At 36.1% G+C, this 26969-nt stretch overlaps 1 protein-coding gene across 2 annotated transcripts in view; it reads right to left on the bottom strand.

Moving 5' to 3' along the window:
- Positions 1-1024: 1024 nt before the first annotated feature.
- LOC107554238 (ephrin type-A receptor 5) overlaps positions 1025-26969 on the bottom strand; it is an 89623-nt gene continuing 63678 nt past the window's right edge. For both annotated transcript variants that reach the window (XM_016236694.1, XM_016236695.1), the window contains exons 9-17: positions 22780-22847; positions 21677-21802; positions 20879-21064; positions 20521-20582; positions 18338-18547; positions 15843-15992; positions 5693-5886; positions 4559-4714; positions 1025-1231 (exon numbers count right to left, since the gene is read on the bottom strand). In XM_016236694.1, the coding sequence (XP_016092180.1) occupies positions 1096-1231; positions 4559-4714; positions 5693-5886; positions 15843-15992; positions 18338-18547; positions 20521-20582; positions 20879-21064; positions 21677-21802; positions 22780-22847 (1288 nt within the window). In that variant the 3' untranslated portion in view covers positions 1025-1095. The remainder of the gene's footprint in view (positions 1232-4558; positions 4715-5692; positions 5887-15842; positions 15993-18337; positions 18548-20520; positions 20583-20878; positions 21065-21676; positions 21803-22779; positions 22848-26969) is intronic.

The raw sequence follows: 26969 nt of genomic DNA, 5'->3' as shown, positions 1-26969 counted from the left end.
ATGTGATGTATTTCACTGTATAGCGATGTATCGTTATTTGCTATTGTTGCCTAAATTGTCATTTTTGCAGCCTAGGTGACATCAGCCAAAAAATAATGTTGTTTCATATGGAGCAAGTTAAAGATTATAAAGAAAACAATTATTATTTGTGCACAATAAAACCCAAAATCTGAATTAAGAAAGTAAATATGGTCCATTTCGATTTCATGTTGACTTTAATATCCTCCTAGCTGTGAAAACTGAGCGAGGCAAAATTATGGGTAGCAGAATACAGTAATGATCACACATCAACGGTAAAACAATTCAATTTCTAATCTAATCTAATGAAGCACTGAAAGGCAATATAAATATTTATTGACCGGACTGAATATACATGGTATGTTAGCCCACCTGTGCAGTAAAGAATATCAACCTCACATGATCATAAAGAGCTCCACTTTAACTACGCAACTGTACACTATTTACACATAAAACACCAAAACATCAGTGGAACTAAAATAAATTTGTGGTTTTGAAATGTGTCACATTTTCAAAAACAAGTACATTTCCTCCGCCCCTTCACGAAACATATATTGTGCAAAAGGAAAACGATCCTGTCCATTGCTTTGTCCTCTTATTGAAACAAGGAAGCAATCATTTAAAACAAAAGTCAAATCAACATCAAGCTCGAAATCTACTATTGCTTTGATTAACACTGTCATACATTTCCTCAGCCCGTGATATGACTTCAGTCTTACTGTCTGAATTCGCCGCAGATGAACTTGTTTTGGGGAAAAAAAAACATCCGAGCTGAAAGCGACCGCAGTCTCTCGTGGAATGCCGGAGGTAATAATATTGTTGAATGAGGTCATGGAAAAATGCTATACATTCAGCCCAGAGACACCTGATCCCAAGTCAGTAGTCGTACCTGGAGATGTGCCACACTTTTCCAAAATATTCCACTCAACATTTCAGTCCAGTTCCTCCTGTCACTTTAGTTTAGAGGCTTTGCACAAACGAAACAGCAACCGTTTGTCCATCTATCCAGTGTCAATTATTTTTTTTTTTCATTAAATAGTTCCGTTCAATAAATAAGTGTCCGTAGAAAGTGCTAGGCTACTGTTGGAGGTTCCTCTGAGGCCACTCTAAGATGGGCATAGTGGTGTTCATCATTTGGACTCGCATCTCCTGAATGCTGTTGAGGATCTTTTTCTGATGGCCGGCCAAAGTGACTCCAACCCTCCTAAGATCTCTGCAAAAGAACAACCAATCAGTCTATTATATGGCCGGCCAAAGTGACTCCAACCCTCCTAAGATCTCTGCAAAAAAACAACCAATCAGTCTATTATTTATTCATTCATTCACTCACTCACTCACTCACTCACTCACTCATTTATTTATGCATTATTTTTATAATAGATATAAAATGTATTTCTGCTATTCACTGATAATGATTAAATAACCCGGAGTCAGTCAGTCAGTCAAAAAAAAAAAAGCTATCTAGTTTAACTGGACCAAACTTTAGTGACTTGTGAAATTTAACCTTCGAAAAATGAAAGTAAAATGTTTCAATTCTGTTTTTCTCTGTAAAAGCTACTTTTGCCTCTACTTTTGTTTCTTGTTGTTACACAAAATGAAAGAAAGGATCTTGAAAAGTTTGCTTCACAAATAACACCGTTGCTGTTAATTTTCTATCTATGAAAGCTAATCAAAATTAAATGGTTTAAACAAGTTGTTATTGTTAACTAAAATTAAAACTAATAAATGTCATTTTTGTTCATTGAATTAAATGTTGAATTAATGAATAAACGGATGAATTGGAAAAATGAATAAATAAAAAAATGAATGAATTAATTAATACATGAATGAATGAATGATAAATAAATAAATAAATAAAGTAAGTAAGTAAATAAATAAATAAATAAATGAATAAATGAATGAATGATAGATAAATAAAGTTAGTAAATAAAGTAAAAAAATTATTAAATGATAGATAGATAGATAGATAGATAGATAGATAGTAAATGAATAAATGAATGAATGATAGATAAATAAAGTTAGTAAATAAAGTAAAAAAATTATTAAATGATAGATAGATAGATAGATAGATAGATAGATAGATAGATAGATAGATAGATAGATAGATAGATAGATAAAAATCAAGCACTAAAATTGCTCAAACTAAAACTAAAATAAAAATAATGCTAAATAGAAATATATAAAAAGAATAAAACGACAAAGCACATAACATTACCAAAATAAAAAAATAATGTAAACTGAAAATATCAAAAAGCTAATTCAAAATATTAATGATTACTATTATACTATGTAAATAATACCAAAATAACAGTTTAAAACACACAATTACACCCAAAAATGAAAACTCTCATGTTCCAAATGCAACATGACTTTCTTTCTTCCATCGAACACAAACACAAATATTTAGCAGAATGTCTAAGCTGCTCATTTCCATTCAACAAAACTGAATGTTGACTTTTATGACCCATAAATTACTCGCCCTCAAGTCATCCTAGGTGTATATGACTTTCTTCTTTCAGTCGAATCCAGTCGGAGTTATATTAAAAATTGTCTTTGATCTTTCAAGCTGTTTAATGCCACTCAGCGGGTGTTGCATGCATCCATCCAAAAGCAGTTAAATAAAATGCGCCCATCCATAAAAAAAAGTGTCTCACACAGCTCCGGGAGATGAACAAAGGCCTTCTGTAGCGAATCAATGCGTTTTTGTAAGAAAAATATCCATATTCAAAACGTAATAATCACTTTAATCTAGCTTGTGCTCACTGTTGTACACAGAAGCAGCTCTGGGTTGATGACGTATGAGTTCAGCGCTGCGCATGCGCAGCCGGTGAGTCTCGTGAAAACCAACGTTTGTTTACAGGAGCAAAGGAAGCAAAGTTTCCTTACTCTAGCAAAGGAAAACCAGTCTCCTCTTGGCTTATATCGAAATCCTCCGACATTCTTCTTTACAAATCCTCGTTTTGTACTTCTAATTCTTGACCGTTGTTTTGTTTTGATCTCTCCCCTGCGCTTCCGTGTGCGTCTCTTCTGCGCGGCGCATGCGCAACGCTGACCTCATACGTCATCAGCCCAGAGCTGCTTCTGTGTACAACAGTGAGCACAAGCTAGATTAAAGTGATTATTACGTTTTGAATATGGATATTTTTTTTACAAAAACGCATCGATTCGCTACAGAAGGCCTTTGTTTATGGGTTTACATTTCTGCCACAATTCTGCGCGCGAAAGATCATATTTTGAGCGCACAAAAGTGCATTTTGCACGCGCGCGATCTGAGTTTGTGGGTGTGTGTGCTTTATAGACAGATAAGTTGAGAAGGACCAGCACCACATCTTCTTGTACCACTGAAGAATTTATCTTCCAGAATCTGACAGTAAGTTTTTAGTTCATCTCGAGATTTTATCTGTAGAAGATAACCTGCTTAGTAACTGTAGTAAAGGCGTTTTTCACTTCCAGCCTTCATTATTTTGTGAGCACAGAGGGGGGCATCAGGTGAGCAAGCTAGTGAAACGTTGCACGTGCAAAAGAGAAGGTCTGCACACATCCAAAAACTGTGATTTCCGTGCGCTCGAAATACTTTTTTCTTCGCAAAACGAACATTTTCTCCATAAACTCAGATCGCGCGCATGCAAAATGCACTTTTGTGCGCTCAAAATATGATCTTTCACGCTCAGAATTGTGGCAGAAATGTAAGCCCATATTTGTTCACCCCTCGGAGCCGTGTGAGACACTTTTTTTTATGGATGGGCACATTTTATTTAACTGCTTTTGGACGGATGAGTGCAACAAGTGGCATTAAACAGCTTGAAAGATCTCAGACTGGATTCGTCTGAAAGAAGAAAGTTATATACACCTACACTCTTAAAAATAAAGGTGCTTCAAAAGGTTCTTCAAGCGATGCCATAGAAGAACCATTTTTGGTTCCACAAAGAACCATTCAGTCAAATGTTCTTTAAAGAACCATCTTTTTCTTACCTTTTTGTAATCTGAAGAACCTTCTTTCGCCACAAAGAACCTTTTGTGAAACAGAAAGGTTCTTCAGATGTTAAAGGTTCTTTATGGAACCATTTAGACAAAAAGGTTCTTCTATGGCATCGTGAAGCACCTTTATTTTTAAGAGTGTAGGATGACTTGAGGGCGAGTAATTTATGGGCTAATTTTCATTTTTGGGTGAACTAGCCCTTTAATCTTTTCGCTGAAATGTTTCACTTGACATCAAACCTGCTTTTGACAGGTCATCCTCCCCAGTCTTCATTAATTTGTGTTGTATGGAAAATAGTTCTAAAAACTTAAATTAGTCTTAAGCGCTACCCTTAATTTTGTCTTTATAAGTGCAGCCTATTCTGAAAGAACATAAAGTAACATTTCAACTCTGGAAACAATTACCTAAATTACAGTACCTTATTCTGCATCTCTTTCGCATCATAAACTGTAACAGTTAGAAATTGCATCCACATTCCCCCTGATAAAAACTCTCTCAATACTCTCTAAACATTACGTGAAAGGCAAAGATTCTCCATGACCTCCACAACAGATGACTTACTCCAAGGTCATTTGAGTGACTACATCCAGAGAAGTGTATCCACTTTCCGTGAAAAGCTCAGTGTATCGACCCATTTTTATGGCCTCTAACCATTCCTCCACCGATCTGAATACACAGCCCTCAGGGCTCCCATGCTCCACTAATAAATTGGACACTCTGTGGGAGAGACAGGTAAAGTGGTGAACAAATGGATGTTTAAACCTGACATTACAGTTCTAGGTGAAGGCTGGATAATAAAAACGTTTACGGATCTGAGCTGACTCAAAGTATAATACACCATCTAACAGGCTTATAGTACATGTATGATGCAAGTTTTTGCCTCAAAATATGTAATATGATAATAACTGTGTTATAATACTATAACAACTGTGTTATTATACTGTAATAACTGTGCTATTATACAAAACAGGAGCCTAAACTGGAAATCTGAGATTGTTTTTTTCTTCATAAAATTTGCAATACAATGTTACATTAAAAACATTTTAACTGGGGTCTCAAGTCTACTATATTTGCTATTTTACAAAACATTTTAAGAATGCAGAACACATATTAGTATGAAACTCCGCTTATAATAATGCTTTCATATGCATGTTAAATTAAGTCGTATTATGACTATACATATTAATATAATCAGTGATCTCTTGGCCACACTTGCTAATATTATCATCCAAGGCAAATAAAGAAAATTACGACGCAATAGCGCAGCCCCCAAAACACCCCCAGATTCCAAATCGATTTCATATTAAACCTGGACATAATTGCATAACACAATTACAGATAATGGATGATTCCAACAAGTAAGAATACAGACCGCAAATGTATTCGATACATATAATCACAGTAATTGGAAGTCATTTGCACACTGTCACTTCTGTTTAACGCAACATTAAATCATGAAATGTGAGTGCGTATTTGTCACAAGTGTCATTAAAGCTTGATTTCTTGTGACAACCGTGTACCAGGGTGCTTAACCCTCGGTTATCAATGCTTCACAGACGTGACATAATTTGTGATCTCACAGTCGACATTAATCACATGCTGTAAATAACAGCATAATTAGCATATACTCTGATGGGAACAATAAAGAACGAGAACAAAGGAACACAAATAAACCAATAACGGCTGGTCGTCTACCTGTTCGATGGGTTAACTAGACCCTTGAGGCTGCTGGGATTGCGGATGAGTTTGTCCAGTAAGCTGACAATCTCCTCGAATTTGGGCCGGCTGTTCCTGTCTTTCTGCCAGCAGTCCATCATGAGATGATAGAGAGCAGTCGGACAGTCCATGGGACCCGGCAGCCTGTAGTTCTCCTCCACCGCCTTTATCACCTGATACAACAGAAGAGATTGCAGGCACTTTACATATTGCTCCACGATAAATATATGATGTGCCTTCAGTGTCCAAACATGGATTGTTCTGCTTCATGAATTGTTGCTGAGAGCAGGTGGTGAATTCACACACTGACCTTGCCGTCTACTAGCTGCCTTCTAAGTGAACTGGAACCTCAAAACAGACTTATTTGAATGCTCTACATTGGCAACAACTACACGCAATATAAGTAATGCTACTCATGTGAAGTACACAGGAGACTTGACTCTTGGCTAACAATTCCATGCTGTAATAAGCATTACATAAATATATATATATATATTAGGACCATGTGATATTTCAGTTTTTCTTTTTTAATAAATCTAAAAAAAAAAGTCAACAATTCTGTGTTTTTCTGTCAATATGGGGTGCTCTGTGTACATTAATGAGGAAAAAAAAATTACTTAAATGATTTTAGCAAATGGCTGCAATATAACAAAGAGTGAAAAATTTAAATGGGTCTGAATACTTTCCGTACCCACTGTATATATAACATTATTAACATATAAATAATACTACATTATTGTACCAATGCGATGCTTATTAGAGTACTGTTACAGCATTATTAATATCAATATTAGTACTATATTACTGCATATAGTACTGAACAAAATATAATTAAAATATATAATATATAGTTACAAATATAGGCCTATATTATAAACATTTAAATGTTTGGAGTCAGTTTTTTTATACAAAAAAATATTTATCAAATTATTATTATATATTGCTATATCGTATTTATGTACTGTTACAGCATCATTAATATTAATATCAGTACTATACACAGTAATATAATACTAATAGTAATATTAATAATGCTGTAACAGTACTGAATAAAATATAAATAAAATTTATAATTATATAATTAAAAATATAGGCCTATATTATAAACATTTAAATGTTTGGAGTCAGATTTTTGTTTTATTTTATTTTTTTTAATAATACAAATAATTATTACTTTTATTTGCATTAAAATTATCAAAAATGAAAGTAAAGTGACATTCTATTGAAAGTTATTTTCAACTTTCTATTGTATATATTTAATGCAATATTATTATTATTAATACTGTAACAGTACTGAATGAAATATTATTTAAATATATAATAAACATATAGGCCTATATTTATAACCATAAAAAAGTTTGAGGTAAGATTTTTTTTTTTAAATATTCTTATTTAGCCAATTAATAATTTGTATTTGCATTAAATTGATCAAAAGTGACAGTAAAGTAGCTTTCTTTTAAACTTTTTCCAACATAAATACTATATATACATGAACTTTATATACTATAAATGTATTATTTACATACATAAATACTTTAAATTTGAACTTTCTTAAAAAAAATCAACTGCTTTAGAAATATTAAGCAGCAGAACAGTTTTCAACACTGATAATCAGAAATGTTTCTTGAGCAGCAGATTTCACAGTTAATATTTGATTCGTTTTTACTGTATTTTTGATTAATTAAATGCAGCATTGGTGAGCAGAAGAATCATCTTTTGAACAGTATATGTGTTGTAGTGTATCAGTTGACAGATATTATATGTAATTAAAGAAGTTAATGAATTAGATATGTCTATTAGATTAGTTTTACTTTTTCTGCGATTCAAAAACTGGCAGCATAAATCCGAGCCCTGAATCAACAAAGATCATCTTCTCTCTAAACATCCCCCCACTCTCACATCACAAAGAGCAGCACTACAACAACAGCGGCTCAGAGGGATAGCAATCCCTCGCGGAAAAGACTCAGAGATAGAAAACACAGACAGAGAAAGAGACCGACTGACAGACAGACAGAGCCAGAGAAACACACAAGCGTCTAGCTGAGCCGAGGAAGACGAGATCTGAGGGGAACCCTCAGGAAACTGCTAAATAAAACATCAAATAGCTCTCCCTTCCCAAGCGTGTGTGAAACAGATTAATGATGGAGCACAGAACGAGATGAAGCCGTCACTGACAACTGTAAAGGAGGAAAAAAGGTCAGTCGTGCTTGATAAAACCGTGACTGCTATGTGCACCTCCTTCTGGGATATGCTGGGAAAACTTAAGCATCGCCTTGTGTTTCATCTCTGCCTGCAAATATGCTTGTCATCTCATATGCTGACATATGACATGCGCATCAACATAACAAAAGGCAGAGAGGCGGCTGTTTGCCATGTACTGTGTTTTTCAGTATCTGAGGCTGTAGTGCTTTAATAATAGTTCAAAAGATGTAATGCTTTTACTGCATTAACATTTGCAGGCATTCGTATTTTACATTTAGGTCTATATGTTGGTTTGTTTGGATACGTACACTGCCGTTTAATAGTTTGGGGTCAGAAAGTTCCTGAAAAACCTTTTCCACAGACAAGACATGAAGCAGCACTGTTTTCAGCATTGATAATAATCAGAAATGTTTCTCGAGCAGCAAATCAGCATATTAGAATGATTTCTGAAGATCATGTGACACGAGACTGGAGTAATGATGCTGAAAATACAGCTTTGATCACTAAATTACACTTTAATATATATTCAAATAGAAAACTTATTTTAAAGTGTACTAATATTTCACAATATTACTGTTTCACTGCATTTTTTTAATTAAACAATGCAGTTTTGGTGAGCAGAAGAGACTTCTTAAATAAATAAAAAAACACTCAAACAGTTATATTGACATGGAAAAGAAAAAAAACCCAGACATTCACATTTCTTTATTTTTTAAGTAAATAATTAACTTATTATTTTATTTATTTTTATACATAGGCAGATTTTCACTTTTTTGTCTGGTGGGTGGGGGGTCGGGGGCATAGGCACCTACCGGCAGACCACGAGCTCCGATTTTTTTTTTTTACATACCGTAGGCTATATTTATACATATACAGGGATTGAAATTAACTTTTTCACTCACCAGCCAATTTGGCTACTAATTTTTTAAGTTACTGGCCATTCATAACTTCTAATAGCCAAAAAAAATAAAATAAAATAAAAAAAGAGACAGAAATAAACCAACAGTTTGAGGCGGTCTACACTAGGCATGACAAAGCGACCGTTGCAAATTAATTTGTGTCAGTACTAGGGGTGTGCGATATTGACAAAAAATAATATCTCAATATTTTCGGAGATTTTATCGATAAAGATAATTAGACGATATTTTGCTGAGTGTGTTATTGTGCTGATATCTTAAGGACTACCGTGGACAGCTGACTCCTAAAGTTTTTTTTATATATTTCATATTTTGTGTGGGCAGTTCACAGCAGTGATATAAATTAATATTTTCCTATGTTTAAATTGATTTTTACCTTTTATGTGCATTTTTTTACTTTTTATAAAGCTATTTTGTTCTAAAAGTATACATCATCTTTTGAGTCAAATTCTTAATCAGTCAATTATAATAATACATTTAGGCTGCTACTTAAAAATTTAATCAGTATCAATAAAATTAATCTTTGCAGAAGTTGCATATGAAGTGGCATTTAGATGTATTTACACATGTTAATGCAGCTTAGAGGGACATGGAATGCTTTAAACTGCAGTTACAAATGCATAAATAATGTTTTGATATTTTAAACATGATATGTTGAATACTGACATTTGAAATTATAAAAAAAATGAAAAGATAAACGTGAAATTAAAACCGCCAGTAGGTGGCAGCAAGTCACTGTTAAGTGAGTCATTGCGATTGAACCGAATCATTTAAACGGTTGATTCATTCAGGAACAAAACAACGTCATGTTGCTCAGAGACGCAAAACAGTGCTGTGGCTGTGTTTGGAATGTTTTTCTGTTGGCGAAATAGTGCAGAAATAGCGCAAAAACAGCCAATATAGTGTATAAAATGTAAGTCTCTTGATATTAACTTATTGTTTATTGAACTGCTGTATAAAATCAATATCACATTTGTAACCATGCTGATTTTTGAAGAAAAAAACTTCACTCTTTGTGTGATATTGATTAACTAACTATATGAATTGATTTAAATATATACATTTTCTGCCTCCATATCTTGAATTATGTGATCATTCTTAATGCATATTAATAGACTGAATAATGCAGTGAAAGAACTCACTCTAAATGCACACACGCTCAAAAGCCTGTGTTGGTCTAACCAGACTTCATCACGTCACGCATGCGTGCCTCTGTAGATGTGTTTTGTTTGGTTTTTGCAATATTCTCGATAATGTAATGATGTCTCACGAGTTCAGTATTTGCGCTAAACCTGCGCAGATTTGGCTTGCATGAACTTCCGAGAGAAATTAATGAGTGAACATAACTTACGAAAAGTAACCTGCCAAATTGGTTAGTGATTTGACAGCGTTAGCCGCCACAGCTGATTTGTACCCGCATTTGGCGGGTTGGCGGGTGTTCATTTTAAACCCTGTACATATACATAAGAAAGTATGGGCTGTTTGGGCCCTGTAGCTTTCTCCCCGAGGTCGTTGATATATCCAGATGCGGCTGCGGGTTGAGCGGGTGTCTCCGCAGACACTGTGGTGGTACCGGTGCTGCAGGTTCCAGGACCTGAAGTGTTCTCTGACGCGGCCTCGATTGCTGTGCCAGTATTAGCGGCAGTAGAATAAATACTGGAAGTGTCAGAGTTATAGACCTCCACTCTTGTAGTTGTGGGTTTATTTAAAAAACGACAAATATCCATTTTGTTTATTTAGCATATCTCTGCATGAATGAATGAATGAATGATGCATTTATATAGCGCTTTATTGTGTATTGTTGTACACGATTTTATCGATAAAGATAATTAGACGATATTTTGCTGAGTGTGTTATTGTGCTGATATCTTAAGGACTACCGTGGACAGCTGACTCCTTTTTATATTTTTATATATTTCATATTTTGTGTGGGCAGTTCACAGCAGTGATATAAATTAATATTTTCCTATGTTTAATTACCTTTTATACATCATCTTTTGAGTCAAATTCTTAATCAGTCAATTATAATAATACATTTAGGCTGCTACTTAAAAATTTAATCAGTATCAATAAAATTAATCTTTGCAGAAGTTGCATATGAAGTGGCATTTAGATGTATTTACACATGTTAATGCAGCTTAGAGGGACATGGAATGCTTTAAACTGCAGTTACAAATGCATAAATAATGTTTTGATATTTTAAACATGATATGTTGAATACTGACATTTGAAATTATAAAAAAAATGAAAAGATAAACGTGAAATTAAAACCGCCAGTAGGTGGCAGCAAGTCACTGTTAAGTGAGTCATTGCGATTGAACCGAATCATTTAAACGGTTGATTCATTCAGGAACAAAACAACGTCATGTTGCTCAGAGACGCAAAACAGTGCTGTGGCTGTGTTTGGAATGTTTTTCTGTTGGCGAAATAGTGCAGAAATAGCGCAAAAACAGCCAATATAGTGTATAAAATGTAAGTCTCTTGATATTAACTTATTGTTTATTGAACTGCTGTATAAAATCAATATCACATTTGTAACCATGCTGATTTTTGAAGAAAAAAACTTCACTCTTTGTGTGATATTGATTAACTAACTATATGAATTGATTTAAATATATACATTTTCTGCCTCCATATCTTGAATTATGTGATCATTCTTAATGCATATTAATAGACTGAATAATGCAGTGAAAGAACTCACTCTAAATGCACACACGCTCAAAAGCCTGTGTTGGTCTAACCAGACTTCATCACGTCACGCATGCGTGCCTCTGTAGATGTGTTTTGTTTGGTTTTTGCAATATTCTCGATAATGTAATGATGTCTCACGAGTTCAGTATTTGCGCTAAACCTGCGCAGATTTGGCTTGCATGAACTTCCGAGAGAAATTAATGAGTGAACATAACTTACGAAAAGTAACCTGCCAAATTGGTTAGTGATTTGACAGCGTTAGCCGCCACAGCTGATTTGTACCCGCATTTGGCGGGTTGGCGGGTGTTCATTTTAAACCCTGTACATATACATAAGAAAGTATGGGCTGTTTGGGCCCTGTAGCTTTCTCCCCGAGGTCGTTGATGTATCCAGATGCGGCTGCGGGTTGAGCGGGTGTCTCCGCAGACACTGTGGTGGTACCGGTGCTGCAGGTTCCAGGACCTGAAGTGTTCTCTGACGCGGCCTCGATTGCTGTGCCAGTATTAGCGGCAGTAGAATAAATACTGGAAGTGTCAGAGTTATAGACCTCCACTCTTGTAGTTGTGGGTTTATTTAAAAAACGACAAATATCCATTTTGTTTATTTAGCATATCTCTGCATGAATGAATGAATGAATGATGCATTTATATAGCGCTTTATTGTGTATTGTTGTACACCCAAAGCACTTAACAATCATGTGGGGGGGGGGGGCTCTCCTCAACCACCACCAGTGGGCCGCATCCACAGGACAACGGCACCAGTGCGCTCACCACACACCAGCTACAGGTGGAGAGGAGAGAGTCATAGAGCCAATCAAGTGGTTGGGGATTATTAGGAGGCCATGATTGACAAAGACCAGGGGGGGCAATTTGGCCAGGACACCGGGGTTACATCCCTACTCTTTAGGAGAAGTGCCATGGGATTTTTAATGACCACAGAGAGTCAGGACCTCGGTTTAACGTCTCATCTGAAAGACGGTGTTTTTTGACAGCATAGTGTCCCCGTCACTATACTGGGGCATTAGGACCCACACAGACCACAGGGTGAGCACCCCCTGCTGGCCTCACTAACACCAGACTAAAGCGGGATCAGAACGAGAAGAGAGTCCACTCACACGATACTTTGAGATTCGTGAGTCGCGAGAGCATAGAGCTACTTTTTAAAAACATTAACTAAAAATAATTTAGCCTTAACATACTCATTAAAATAATTATATAATACAAATAAAATGAGAAAATGTGAATATATTTGTTTTATTAATAGCTCTGGCAAAATCAATTGGCTCTGGTCTGAGGGGCCTACTAGGCAGAGTTTATTTATTTTAATATTTAAAAATATTAAAAAATAAATAAATGTAAGGAAATCGCATACTTCCCTACAAACTCCACCTATGTTTTTATACTGACTGTCTGTTTACTTGAATTATTAATTAAATCAATATTTACTTAACTAAGAAATTCTTGAAGGCTAATTTGTTAATATTTATATCAGTATTTTACTTTTTAAAATTAATTTGTTAATTGTGTTATTTTTTGTGTTATATAGTATATATATATATATATATATATATATAACATTGTATATAGTATACTTTTTTTCTGTGATATACAATTTGTATTATCAAAATAACGTCAAAATTAGATACATGTGTTTTATGTAATTATTTTTAAATGTTAAAATTCATGTTATTGTATTAGTAAATATATAGGTAACCAAATGTTTAGTTAACCATGTATGAACTTTTTAATGAAAACATGGGTTTCATGAAAATGTTAAGCTTTATTAGTCTTAATAAATACTAACACAAAACTTGTTTTATATTAGTATAGTTGAGATACTATTATTGTGTTTATCGATATTTTGAAGTATTTTTTATTTTATTTTATGCTGTTATTTATAATGTTATTATGTTTATTATGTTATTTTATTTTGTTTTAACCAGCTTATTGTGTTTTTGTCATATTGATTTATTCATCACACACACACACACACACACACACACACACACATATATAATTTATTTTTATTTCAGTTATGAAAATGAGAAATGTTGCCTTTTTTTTTGTTGTTTAATATTCCTGGTCTAAACTTTATAAGCTGCTCATATGTTATTATTTACTGAATGTATTAGTGTCTATCCAGTGAGATCATGTTTGTATTTAGACAGAGACAAGGGAACAATAGATGACGTTAGCTTCTGGTAAAGGTACTGTACAAAATGTCTTTTAAAGAAACTCTATGCCTGAGCCGAACTCCATTGCGCCAGCAGATTTCTGTCTACAGAGAGCTGATGCTCTTTCTGTGCAGAAAAGCTAAGAGTAAAAATTATAATGGCCAAAACCCGAAACTCACATTTTCAACCCCAATATCCATTACCCAGCATCCCGTGTGTTCCTATTCTGCTGTTAAGCGGGTGACCTTTGACTGGACCGCAGGCAGATGTACCGCGGTGGGAGAAAGAGTTTATCCAGCCCCCAGCTCAACCCCAAAATCTGCATGGATCTCCCCCGCTGACGGTGTTCGATATGTCAGTTCAGCTCAGATTTTACCCTCACTTCCTGATCTATTTATAGACATCAGCATTCTATTGCTTTCATTTCCCCTAAGGCAAATACGAGAGAGCATGTGAGTGCTTAAAACGGCCATGGGAAGCAATTATTGTGGTGTAGTGTTAAAAGACTGCAGGGGAAAACTGCACTTTGGCTTTACTGTTGCCCAGAAACGGAATCTTTTCATAAAAGTATACTATATCATCACTAGATATATATCATTATACAGTAGTTATAACAATGACAAATACTATGGATGTCACATTTTATATTAAAATTAATTGCACATTAATTGTGGCTAAGAAATTACCCCCCAAAAGATCATTTAAAATCATTATTGTTTTAAATGATTAAAAACATTAAATAGACGTTTTTTTCATACTGAAATATGAAATGATAAAAAAAGATACTCTAAATATATATAAACAAAACACCAGTAGGTGGCGGCAAGTCACTGCCTTAATAAATGAGTCATTCAGTCATGCATTCATCTGATTCATTCAAAGGGCTGATTCATTCCGAAACAAAGCAAGTAACCGTCTTTATGAATGAGTCACTGGATCATTCACTCACTTGATTCATTCAAACTGCCAATTCATTCCGAAACAAAGCGAGTGACTGGCTGCATCTGAAATCGCATACTTCCCTACTATATAGCAGGCGAAAACAGGTATGTGGCAAAACAAGTATGTCTGAATTCACAGTACTCATAAAAGAGTAGGCAAAAAGTACCCGGATGTCCTACTACTTCTGCCGTGATTCTGAAGTGTGCATGATGGACACTTATTCTCCCATGAGGCCACGGGAGAGGATTTATGAATATCAGTGACGCGATGCAACTGATGCTGGAGGGTCACATGACAATGACAACATGGCTAATGTACCGTAGCTCGTCAAGAATACATTCATACTACACACATTCATACTATATAGAGCATTCTCTTTTTGTAATCGTGAAGTCATTACTTGTTCAAAAAAGTATTCAAGAGGGTATGCGATTTCGGACACAGTCCCTGTCTTTATGAATGAGTCGCTGAATCACTGGCTCACGATTCATTCAAAAAGCCAATTCATTCATAAAACAAAGCAAATGACTTGTCTATATGAATGAGTCACTGATTCAATGACTCACTTGATTTGTTCAAATGGCCAATTCCTTCAGAAACAAAGCAAGTGACTGTCTTTATGAAATAATCACTGAATCATTGACTCACTCGATTCGTTCAAAATGCAAACTCATTCAGTTAGGAAACATCACTGTATGTTGATTGGATACTCAAAACAGGTCTGCTGTGGCTTTGTTTGGAACTGTTTTTGTTCGTGAAATTGAGCAAAACAGACAATATTAAGTCTAAAATTTAACACAATAATAACTTTATATATTATATTAACTCTATCTTTATTCAACTACTATATGAAATCAATATCACATTTGCAATCATGCAGATATTGGGGGGGGGGGGCAAACAGCATTCTTGTGAAACGAAGCAAATGACTGTCTTCATGAATGAGTCACTGAATCATTCCTTCACTCGATTCATTCAAAACTGTGGATTCATTCAGTAACGAAACACTTCTGTGTGTTGCTCGGAAAGACAATTCTTCTGTGACTTTGACTGGAACTATTTTTGTTTGCGAATTTGAACAAAACATACAATATTGACAATATCGTGTCTAAAATTGAACACATTTTCACTTATAAAGACACAATGAAGTGCCAATAAGACCACATGAACCGCAGTTTAATAGAATTCTGGGCTTACGACTTACGTCTTGATTGCTCATCTCCCAGTATGGTCTCTCGCCGTACGACGTCACTTCCCACATCACAACGCCGTAGCTCCACACGTCACTGGCTGAGGTGAACTTCCTGTAGGCGATGGCCTCTGGAGCCGTCCACCTGATGGGAATCTTTCCTCCCTGCGAGACAAACAGCACGCTGAAATCCACATCTCACATCAGAAACATGTTTTGTCAGAGCATATTAACAGGTGATTATCGCTGGGAAGGAATGGTGTCAGGCTGTGAAATGTGACAGGAAGCATTAGGTCTGTGGACGGCTGCTGCATGCTAATCGCTAATTGACTGTCCCGGTGTTAGCGCACTCCATTTCTGACAGCACTGAGGAGACATGACTTAATTTACTTCGCCGACAGTTCACACAGCAATAAAACGCTTCCCTCAGTGTGACACACCAAAACAAGAAACAGATGACAAAGAACGCAATGCTATGCTAACTATGACAGCGACCACCAAACCTCTAATTATCCTCTTTCAGAATAAGGCAGCTCCATTTTCAGGGCTCAACAATAATTGGTTTTCACTGTTGGATATTTTTGTTCTTGCTCTGGCAAAATTTCACTGGTTTTGAGGCAATAAAAAAGAAAAAAAATTCTGGGTGTGATTTAGCAACATATGTTTTAAGTGTCAGAATATTCAACGAATAAATTAGGGGCACTGACAATGTTATTTGCACATGTTATTTGGGGAAAAATTCACAAAATATTCTTAAAATTAGTCACTTTGCATTTGCTTCTTGCAATGCAATGCTTACATACAGGACTTATTCCTTCTAGAGGTACAGCTAGAAAAACAGAGTGGGAATGAATGCATTTAAAAATAATTATTTAAAATATAAAAAAGTGTGACACAGCACTTAATTCCTGTCAAGCCAGTCACAATGAAAATAGTTTATTATTTAAAATAGTATTATGATTAGTATGGTAATCTGCAAGCAATGCATAAACATATAACTACCTACAGCGACTTAATTACAGACAAGGTTTCAATATTCATTGAGCTAATGAAAGTGAAAGTGATGTGACATGTGGCCAAGTATGGTGACCCATACTCGGAATTAGTGCTCTGCATTTAACCCATCCAAAGTGTGCACACACACAGCAGTGAACACACACACACCGTGAACACACACCCGGAGCAGTGGGCAGCCATTTATGCTGCGGGGAGCAGTTGGGGGTTCGGTGCCTTGCTCAAGGGCACCTCAGTCATGGTATTGAAGGTGGGAGAGAGCGCTGTACATTCACTCCCCCCACATACAATCCCTGCCGGTTCGAGACTCGAACCCACAACCTTTGGGGTATGAATCCGACTCTCTAACCATTAGGCCACGACTTCCCCCAATCAATGAGTCTTCAAGAAGAATCAGCATACAATCAGATAACACCAAAGCCTCTCTTTTTCTTTTTTTTCTTAAGAAAAAAGATGTTCTTAAGAATAACAGGAGTTGCACACTCGTGATTCTTACAGTAATCTGCAGGCTGTGCAAAAACATGGAATTTGAGGTCATTTTATTGAATTCATTGAGTCTTTGGCAAGAACGCTGTGCAAAACACCACAGCCTGTCATGTTAAGACAAATCTTGAAAACTTCTTAAAGAATTTTTGAAAAGTTGAACTTAGTAACATTCTTACAATCATCTTGGGATGAGTATTACACTCCTGCCAAGCTAGTTGCAATGAAAATAATGCATACTTATTATGATTATTGTGGTAATTTGAAGGCTGCGCAAAAACACGGTCTTTGAGGTATTTTTCACTTTTTAAGAATTTTTAGAGTTGTACTTCTTAAAAACATTCTTAATTTTTAATTTTTTTTAATTTTTTTATTTCCTGACTTCACAGATCAGTTCAGAATGGAATATTATTTTGCCACAGAATGAATGAATGTCAGAACTGCGAGATGTTAACTTACAATTCTGTGAAGAAAAGTCAGAATTGTGACATAAACATGCAATTGTGAGAAACATAGTCATACTTATGAGATACAAGCTAGCAACTGTGAGAAAAAACAGTCAGGATCGTGAGGAAAAAAAGTAAGAGTTGTGAGATAAATTGTCAGAATCAAAATAAAGTCAGAAATGTGAGCTGCAAACTCAGAATTACAAATTTATAACTTGCATGTGCGAAATATAAACTTATTTCTGACAATTCTGTGGTGGAAATTAGTGTCCATAATTCAGGGTTGATCCCTGAACTATGGACACTAATGAATTGTGGAGGATGCAGCACATGATCGTATAGTGTGTAATAATGCCTGTAATGCACTCTGAGATGGAAGTGTCCAGCTTAATACGTTAGTGCATTTTCAGAGAGCAGGAATGGAACAGTACTGAAAAGTAGGGTGCTAGTGGCACTGGGTTTGAATGTAGGTTAAAAACAAAACTCTGCTGTGAGGCAGCTAATAGATGCAAGGAGTAGTAGGTTAGCTGTTAGCGTGGCTCAGCGTTTATCCTCTGTAGCACGTACGCGGGTTGTGTAGGCCGCCTCTGGGTCATCCTCCAGCACTCTCGACAAGCCGAAGTCGGAGACCTTACACACCAGGTTGCTGTTGACCAGGATGTTGCGGGCAGCCAGGTCACGGTGCACATAGCCCATCTCAGAGAGGTAGCGCATGCCAGAAGCAATGCCACGCAGCATGCCGACCAACTGGATGACAGTGAACTGACCGTCGTTCTTCTGTTGGAGCAGTAAAGACACAAATATGAGAGCAATACATCAAACTAAATGCTTATACTTCAGAAAGAATGGCTCACCGCACAAACTGAGGGGAGCAGCTTTTGATGAAGTGCACACACAAATCTGCTATTAAGTGTTTGGTGAGTTTAAATAAATTAATTCAAAATAAATTATAAATATATTAATTCAAACATAATTATATATCTATATAAAGGGAAAAGTATATTTTGCAAGGCCCTGTGTATGTATGTGTATGTGTATAGCAAGAAGCTTAGTGAGAAGGAGACAACTGTTGGTGCGATTATTCTGAAATGGAAGAAATACAAAACAACCATCAATCGGCCTCGGTCTGGAGCTCCGTGCAAGATCTCACCTCATGGGGTAAGGATGATCATGAGAAAGGTGAGGGATCAGCCCCGAACTACACGGGAGGAGCTTGCTAATGATCTTAAGCCAGTTGGGACCACAGTCACCAAGCAAACCATTGGTAACACACTACGTAATGGACTGAAATCCTGCAGCTCCCGCAAGGTCCCCCTGCTCAAGAAGGCACATGTACAGGCCCATTTAAAGTTTGCCAAAGAACATCTAAATGATTCAGAGAAGGCTTGGGAGAAAGTGCTGTGGTCAGATGAGACCAAAATTGAGCTCTTTGGCATTAACTCGACTCGCCGTGTTTGGAGGGAGAGAAATGCTGACTATGACCCCAAGAACACCATCCCTACAGTCAAGCATGGAGGTGGAAACATTATGCTTTGGGGCTGTTTTTCTGCTAAGGATACAGGACGACTTCACTGCATTGAGGGGCAAGTGGACAGGGCCATATTCTGTCAAATCTTGGACGAGAACCTCCTTCCCTCAGCCAGAACACTGATGATGGGTCATGGATGGGTCTTCCAGCATGACAATGACCCGAAACATACCGCCAAGGCAACAAAGGAGTGGCTCAAGAAGAAGCACATTAAGGTCATGGAGGGGCTTAGCCAATCTCCAGACCTCAATTCTATAGAAAATCTGTGGAGGGAGCTGAAACTTCGAGTTGCAAAACGACAGCCAAGAAACCTTAAGGATTTAGAGAGGATCTGTAAAGAGGGTTGGACCAAAATCCCTCCTGAGATGTGTGCAAACCTGGTGACTAACTACAAAAAAAACGTCTTACCTCTGTGCTTGCCAACAAGGGATTCTGCACCAAGTACTAAGTCATGTTTTGCTTGGGGATCAAATAATTATTTCACTCACTGAAATGCAAATCAATTTCTAACCTTTATATAATGTGTTTTCTGGATTTTTTGGTTGGTATTCTGTCTCTATACGTTAAAATAAACCTACCATAAAATAAATTACAGACCCTTCATTTCTTTGTAAGTGGGCAAACTTACAAAATCAACAGGGGATCAAATAAATATTTTCCCCACAGTATATATATATATATATACATACACACACAAAAACTACAATTTAAAACACTTACATAAACACGTTTTCATCATAACAAAATAAGATTAATATATTTATATTTCGTTTGATGCACAAAAACGCAATACAATAATAAAGTACAATTTGTATGAATTTGCTCAATCACAAAACACTAGTGACACATATTAAATAAATAAATAAAATACAAACATTTTTTCATTATAACAAAATAAGATAACACTTTAAAGTGTCCCTTTTAAACGTTACATATACTATAGTAATAGCAGTAAATTATGCATAATTAAAGCAATTAACACTAAACCAGCTTGAAACCTCGTAGTACACGATTAATTAATATTACTCAATAATTATTTGTGTAATTACACTGTAACAAGGGACATGTTCAAATAAAGTGTAACTAATCATCTCGTAATGTCCATACATTTCATACAGTGATGAATGATATATAATTGAATGATGTTTATTGACATTTATTACAATGTTTGTTGACCATGTCACATTAGTGTCTTTGTTGACTGAGAAAAGCAGAAAAGTACCTTCAAAAAGGTGTCCAGGGATCCATTCTCCATATATTCTGTTATTATCATCACTGGTTTACCTTGCAGAAATAAATCACAAAGATTTCAGCTTCAAGGTCTCTGTTATGTTACTATTATATGACACATAATATATAACTGGTAACATAAAAATGTGTGTCATGTGGTAACAATTGAACTTCTTTTATTTGAATCAAAAACATTATTTAACATTACTTAATCAACCCAAAAATGCTTTTGGTTACACCAACACAACTAAACTGAGGGGTAAAATCAAGAACAAGATAACAATTACAGGTTAACATTTTTTACAGGGTAATACTGAAACAATCAGTTTCAAAGACCTCCTAGCACTCACTCTTAGTGACGACCCCCTTGAGGTGGATGATGTTGGGATGGTCGAACTGGCCCATGATGCTGGCCTCGCCCAGGAAGTCCCTTCTTTGCTTCTCGGTGTAACCGGCTTTCAGAGTTTTAATGGCTACTGGGATCTCTCTCTTCCCTGGCAGCCGCAGCAAACCGCTGCACACCTCACCGAACTCACCTGCAACCGCGAAGCAGAGCCATCAGTGAACCGTGGCAGGAAAGAGCCAGACAATGAAGCGCCTCATTGTGCGCGGGCAGATTTCCCTCGGAAAGCAACAAAGTGCAAAGCTACTGAGGGATGAACTTCCTTCTGAACGAATAAAGTCTGAACCTGACCGTTCGTCTGAGGCTCTGAATTAATCATGTTGTAAATAATGTTCAGTTTCTTGCACAAACCGTTAATTTTGCTTCACAAGACCTCGATATATGATCAGGAGCCACGGGTATTAATTTTGTCTTGCCTGGTATGCTTGTTTATATTCTCAAAGATGGGCAGCCATTGACTTTTTATGAATCACCTATGCATTTAATGAATCATCAAGGACCACAGTTTTAGCTAAAAATCGCATTCTGGGTGGTTGCTAGGGTGTTGTTTATTGAGCATAATTTATCCAACATAATGATCCACAGTATCTAAACAGATTTCATCTCATACAAAACGCTGCACAATCAGTCCAAACGCTCCAAACGTCTCAAATTCTCCTTCTCAGCAGTGAATGTTCACCATGCAAGCTAACTGTAATTCTGTTCCTAAGGCCTGTTTTGTTTTAGTCACTCATAACTCACTCACCGGCTCCAATAACTCGCTCAATGGTGATACAGGACACATCAATCTCCTTAGCGAACTCGTGGACGGCCTGGTTGGGATCTTCGTAGGTGTGAGGATCGATATACGTGCGGACCGCTGGGAATTTGACTGTGATGAAGAGAGAGAGGACAAGAAACAGAGAGATAGAGGAAGAAATGCTGAACCCTGGCCCTTCACAGCTCTGGGGTTGGGTCATGTGATGTACTGTAAGAGGATGCATGCAGGAGATGCTGTTTGAGGGTTCATCTCTAGAGACCGTGTTTGTTCTTCCCTGCTGCGCCAAGCACAACACATTGATGGATTGCTTTAGGACTACATAATAAGAATACACCAAAATATGCCACATGTCTGTGTGTCATATTATTGGCTACGTGGATCGTGTGGTTGTAGCCTAATGGGCCAGTGAGGTTTTCAGATTACAGATGGGTGTCTACTAGTTACTAAACAAAGAATTTATGTCTATTGAACTTTTCATCAGTCCTTCTATTGCAAATCAGTGAATAATAACAATAATAATAATTTTATAACAAAATAGTAATAAAAATAAATGTTGCTGTAAATACATTTGTAATGTTATTAATAAAAGCAAGATTTATTTAAATATTATCAGTAATAATAACAATAAAAACATAATAATAATAATAGAAGTAGTAGAAGTAAAACAAAGATATTAATAAAAATCAATGTTGCTGTTTCTTAATATTACCATTTATTGATATTTTTCTTAATATGTATTATTATTATTATTATTATTATTATATTACATTAATAACAACAATAATATATTTAAAATATTAAATATTTAACAAAACATTATTATTATTATTATTATTATTATATAAATATATTTATATTTTCTAAATGTTTTATATTTTCTGTTTTGAATGTTTGGCAATATTTATTGTTTAATATATAAAAATATATACAAAATTCACACATAGGATGATGGTTTGTAAAAAAATAAATAATAAATCCTGTCCTGGCGTCATTTTTAAGCTTATGATAGGATGAGACTATAGCCCACTGAACTCTGGCTGACCCCAGATGTGTCTGTCTGTCTGTCTGTCTGTTTCAGTTAGACTTACTGTGTCCATTGTGGAAGTGCATCTTCTCCTCGTCTGGATCTTGCTTGGCTTTGCTGTAGCCACAACGTCTGTGAAAAAGAAAAGCTGTGTTATTGTTTATACATCGCGGTTGTCTATGATGTATAAACAGACATCAACCCGGCACTCGTTTACTCTCATTTTTAGATGCAATGCTGCTAATTTAACGAGTGGATACGGGGATGTTAATGGTTTTATCTGCTTTCAGCACAAGAATCCTCCAGAGGACACTATCCAAACACACACACATGCAGTATGACAGCAGTCTTAAGCGAACCCAATGCATCACTGCTTTGTCTGCCAGCAGAGTGTTTGTATTTGTGAAATGAGAAAGTGAACATTCAGACACAATGAACTGCAGAAACAAAGCGATATCCACTACAGACCTGAGATACAGTACAGCTGTACATACTCACTGTATATTCTCTTCTATGTGAAAATGCAACTATTAGTGCATAAAATATTAATTATAATCATAAAAGATAAAATAGGATTTAGATTTTAGTACTGATTTGAAATTATTGCTATAAAATTATATATGACAAATGTTATTAACTGTAATACAATTACTTAGTGTGATTCAATAGATTACAATTTTAATAAAGGATTAAAAGTAACTAACTAAATAAATAAACAAACAAACTGAATTGAAATTAAATATAATAAGCTTACATATAACTAAAATAACAACAGAAATATGAAGATAAAAAAAAAAACAGTAAAAACACTGATACTAAAATGACAATGTTTTAAACAAATGGTAGTGTTAATTGTTATTAATAGTATGATTAATAATAATAGTTTCAAATATTATTCTAGAGTTTGAACTGCATGCCACAGTATTGGAGTTTTCTGCATGTAACGCAAAAACACATGTGTACTCCATAATATAGAGTGCATGCTGCCAGGAAAACTGTATGCAATATGCAAAAATAAATGTGATTGTGTACTTGACATATTGCATATGCATATCGCATACTATTTCCTTGGTAGCTTTCAGTATATATTATGCAGTACACTAGTATTTGATTATGAGTTCTCCCACAGTCTATAAAATACCATTTACCGGATGCTTACTATGAATATCAGTTTATGGCCCAGTTTATGGCCCAAATTCCAAACAAGCCATTTCCCTTTCAGGCCGACCCTTCTCTGTTTAGATGTGAATGAGCGTGAATGAATGTGTGTGAATCCCGTGGGATTTGGCTGTATGGCTGGCTGCAGTCTCAGGGGAGATACACATGCAGAGCTGATTAGTCTGACCAGCATGTCGACCCTGAAGCCCCGCCTCTTCCTGTGCTCCACTTTCTTCTGAGAAAATGATTGGACCTCTGTGCTGTCACTCAGTCTGACATATTAAGCTATAAAACCAAAATCCCAACTAGAAGAAAGGCTACTCTTATGATTAGTATAAGCTTTATATGTATATAAGGCTGCATGTATACATATTTGACAATATTACTGTTTTTACTGGCTCGTGAGCATAAAATAAATACTAAAAGTCTATTTTATAATAATAAAAGTATTGTTCAGAATTGTGTTCTTTGTCAACTTTTGTTACATTAAAGAACCATGGAAAAAAAGCATCAGCGTTTGCACAAAAATATTAAACATTAACTGTTTTTAACAGTTATAGATTGGTTGATTTGAGCAGTAAATCGGCATATTATAATGATTTCTGAAGGATCATGTGACTCTGAAAACTGGAGTAATAATGCTGGAAATTCAGCTTTGCATCAAATAAATAAATTATGTTTAACAGTTATTTTAAATGATAATAATATTTCTATTTTTTTTTATATAAAATAAATGCAGTCTTGATGAAAGTAAACAAACAAACAAACAAATAACTAAATAATTACCCCTAACCCCAACCCTTTTGAATGGTACCTTTAATGATGGTAGAATGTCGGTACCTTTCTGTACATGAATATTTCTTGCATATGTGAAGAAGTGACATCAAAATAAAGTGTGATATTGTGTACATTCTCAGCCAGTGTCCTCGACTCAACCCAAAACCTTCACACCATCACCTTCAAATGTCTGCGAGGATGGTTCTCTGACAGCTTTACTAACAGCCCTGTCCAGCAGGAGCCTGTTCTCCAATCAGCCTGGGGTAATAGGCTTCTGACGGTGCCCTTGCAACTCATTCATGAATACGTCTTGACCTAGTAAGGCCAAGAAGGCTATTAACAACCCTGATTGCTTCCTGCAGGAGAAAGCGTGCTTCAAACTCATCTGTGACATGAAAGGTGACGGAAGTGTTAAGGCTGTGGCCCGCATGATACTCTGATATACACTTTAAGAGTAATTGCCTGAAACGGTCGAACCCTTGAGGGACATCCTAACCCTTGCTTAAACAATTCAACTGCCTTTCAAGTGGCAATCTCGAGGCTTCTGAGGAATTCAGCCTGCTGATGTCTGTTTGAGGTCTTGCTCTCGTGCCAATTGTCAATCTCGAGGAGAACTTGACAGCATTGGATTAAAGGCTGCGTTTCAGTTCAAGGGTGAAGGGTGAGGAGGGAGACAAACATTGTTTAAGGTTAGCATTGGCTAGTTAGCCCATTCTCCACTGACAGACATTCAAACCCATGAAAAAGTTTGCTTAATTGTATTGCATGTGCACTTGTAATGTACTTCAAGTATATAATAAAAAAACTGTGCTTGGATATGATATAATATTAATAAAATAAAAGGTCATTTAAGAGAGACATTTTCATGATTATCTTAACACAATTAAGTACACTTTTAAAAAACTTTTACGACTTAGGTTCACGCATAGTCCCTGGACGCAGGAAATTATTTATTTTCAGTCAATCTCTCTTTAAATTTCAAACTCAATATTCCATCTATTTATAATAAGCTTAGCTTTTTCATAAGCGCAAACAAAAATGAACAAGTTTACATCTGCACCTACTGCACTTCCAGCATAATTCCAGTAAATTACAGACTGTTTATTATAGATAGACAGAACATGGCTCAGTTTGCTTCCTCTAGCCAGCGAGGACAATAGCATGCATTACTGTCTCATTTTAAAATGTTGCGGCTGAAATGCTAAATAGGACAGATAATATGAAACAGGATATTGTTGTTGGCTCCTCGTCTTGCTCTGACATTATGTTTTGTGATCATGGAAACACCGCTCCCATTATTTACATTAAGAAGCAAACAGGCACATATTTTCCCTACTGTAGAACTGTGGCCAATGATCAGAGATGTAGATATGTATGCATGTAATTCCCTCGGTAACCAGCTCAATACATGACAGAGAAGACTAACAGCTAAATCCATTTATATGTTCAAATATATTCACATGGCTGTAAGTAAAGTAAATAATTATGTCATTCTCATGTTATTTTTGTTTTCCTCTCATGTTTCTCATTTGTGTGAACTTTAGTATACATTTCAGTATATGTTGTGTTTAGTTTCAGGCAAATACTTCACTGTAAAAAATGCCCGTGAATTTAACGGTAAAAGACTGTAAAAATGCTACAGTAAAAACCTGTTAAATGGTTAACGGTAAATTCCCCTACTATATACGGTGAAAAACTGTATTGGACATTACATGTATTGGACATACATTTTACGGTAGTATACTGTTTTTGGAAGTGAAAAATAACGTATAATTTACAGTGAATAATCGTAAATTGACATTCCCAGAATTCCCTGTGTTACATTTCAAATTTGATGTTATTTTGTTGAAATAACATCTTGGTTACATATGGTAACCCTTGTTCCCTGAAGGAGGGAATGGAGACGTCACGTCGGATGACCGACGAAATTGGGATCTCGCTTAGAGGGACCAATATACTTCGAGTGTAAACTAAACGAGCAAATGCACATTGGCATGCGATTATTGCATCCAGCTGCTGCTGATCACAGCGTGAGTACAAGTAGGCAGCAGATGCAGCGCATATTCAGGTTTTCGCTGAGGAGCCGAGCCGGTGACCCGGCCGCTCAGCGGTGGTACAGGAGCTGTGGCGACGGGATGTGACATCTCCGTTCCCTCCTTCAGGGAACGAGGGTTACCATACGTAACCGAGACGTTCCCTTTCAGTCGGCCACTCCCGACGTCACGTCGGATGACCGACGAAATTGGGATCCAACCAAAAGGCCACAGCTACCGCCCCTTCCAGTGTCCTGTGGAAGCCACCTGCGCCCCTATTTTTTGG

The sequence above is a fragment of the Sinocyclocheilus grahami genome, unplaced genomic scaffold, assembly GCF_001515645.1.
Source record: "Sinocyclocheilus grahami isolate Dianchi unplaced genomic scaffold, SAMN03320097.WGS_v1.1 scaffold495.1, whole genome shotgun sequence".
NCBI lineage: Eukaryota > Metazoa > Chordata > Actinopteri > Cypriniformes > Cyprinidae > Sinocyclocheilus > Sinocyclocheilus grahami.
The sequence above is the reverse complement of the archived record's forward strand: the minus strand, read 5'-3'. Positions and strand labels throughout refer to the sequence as shown.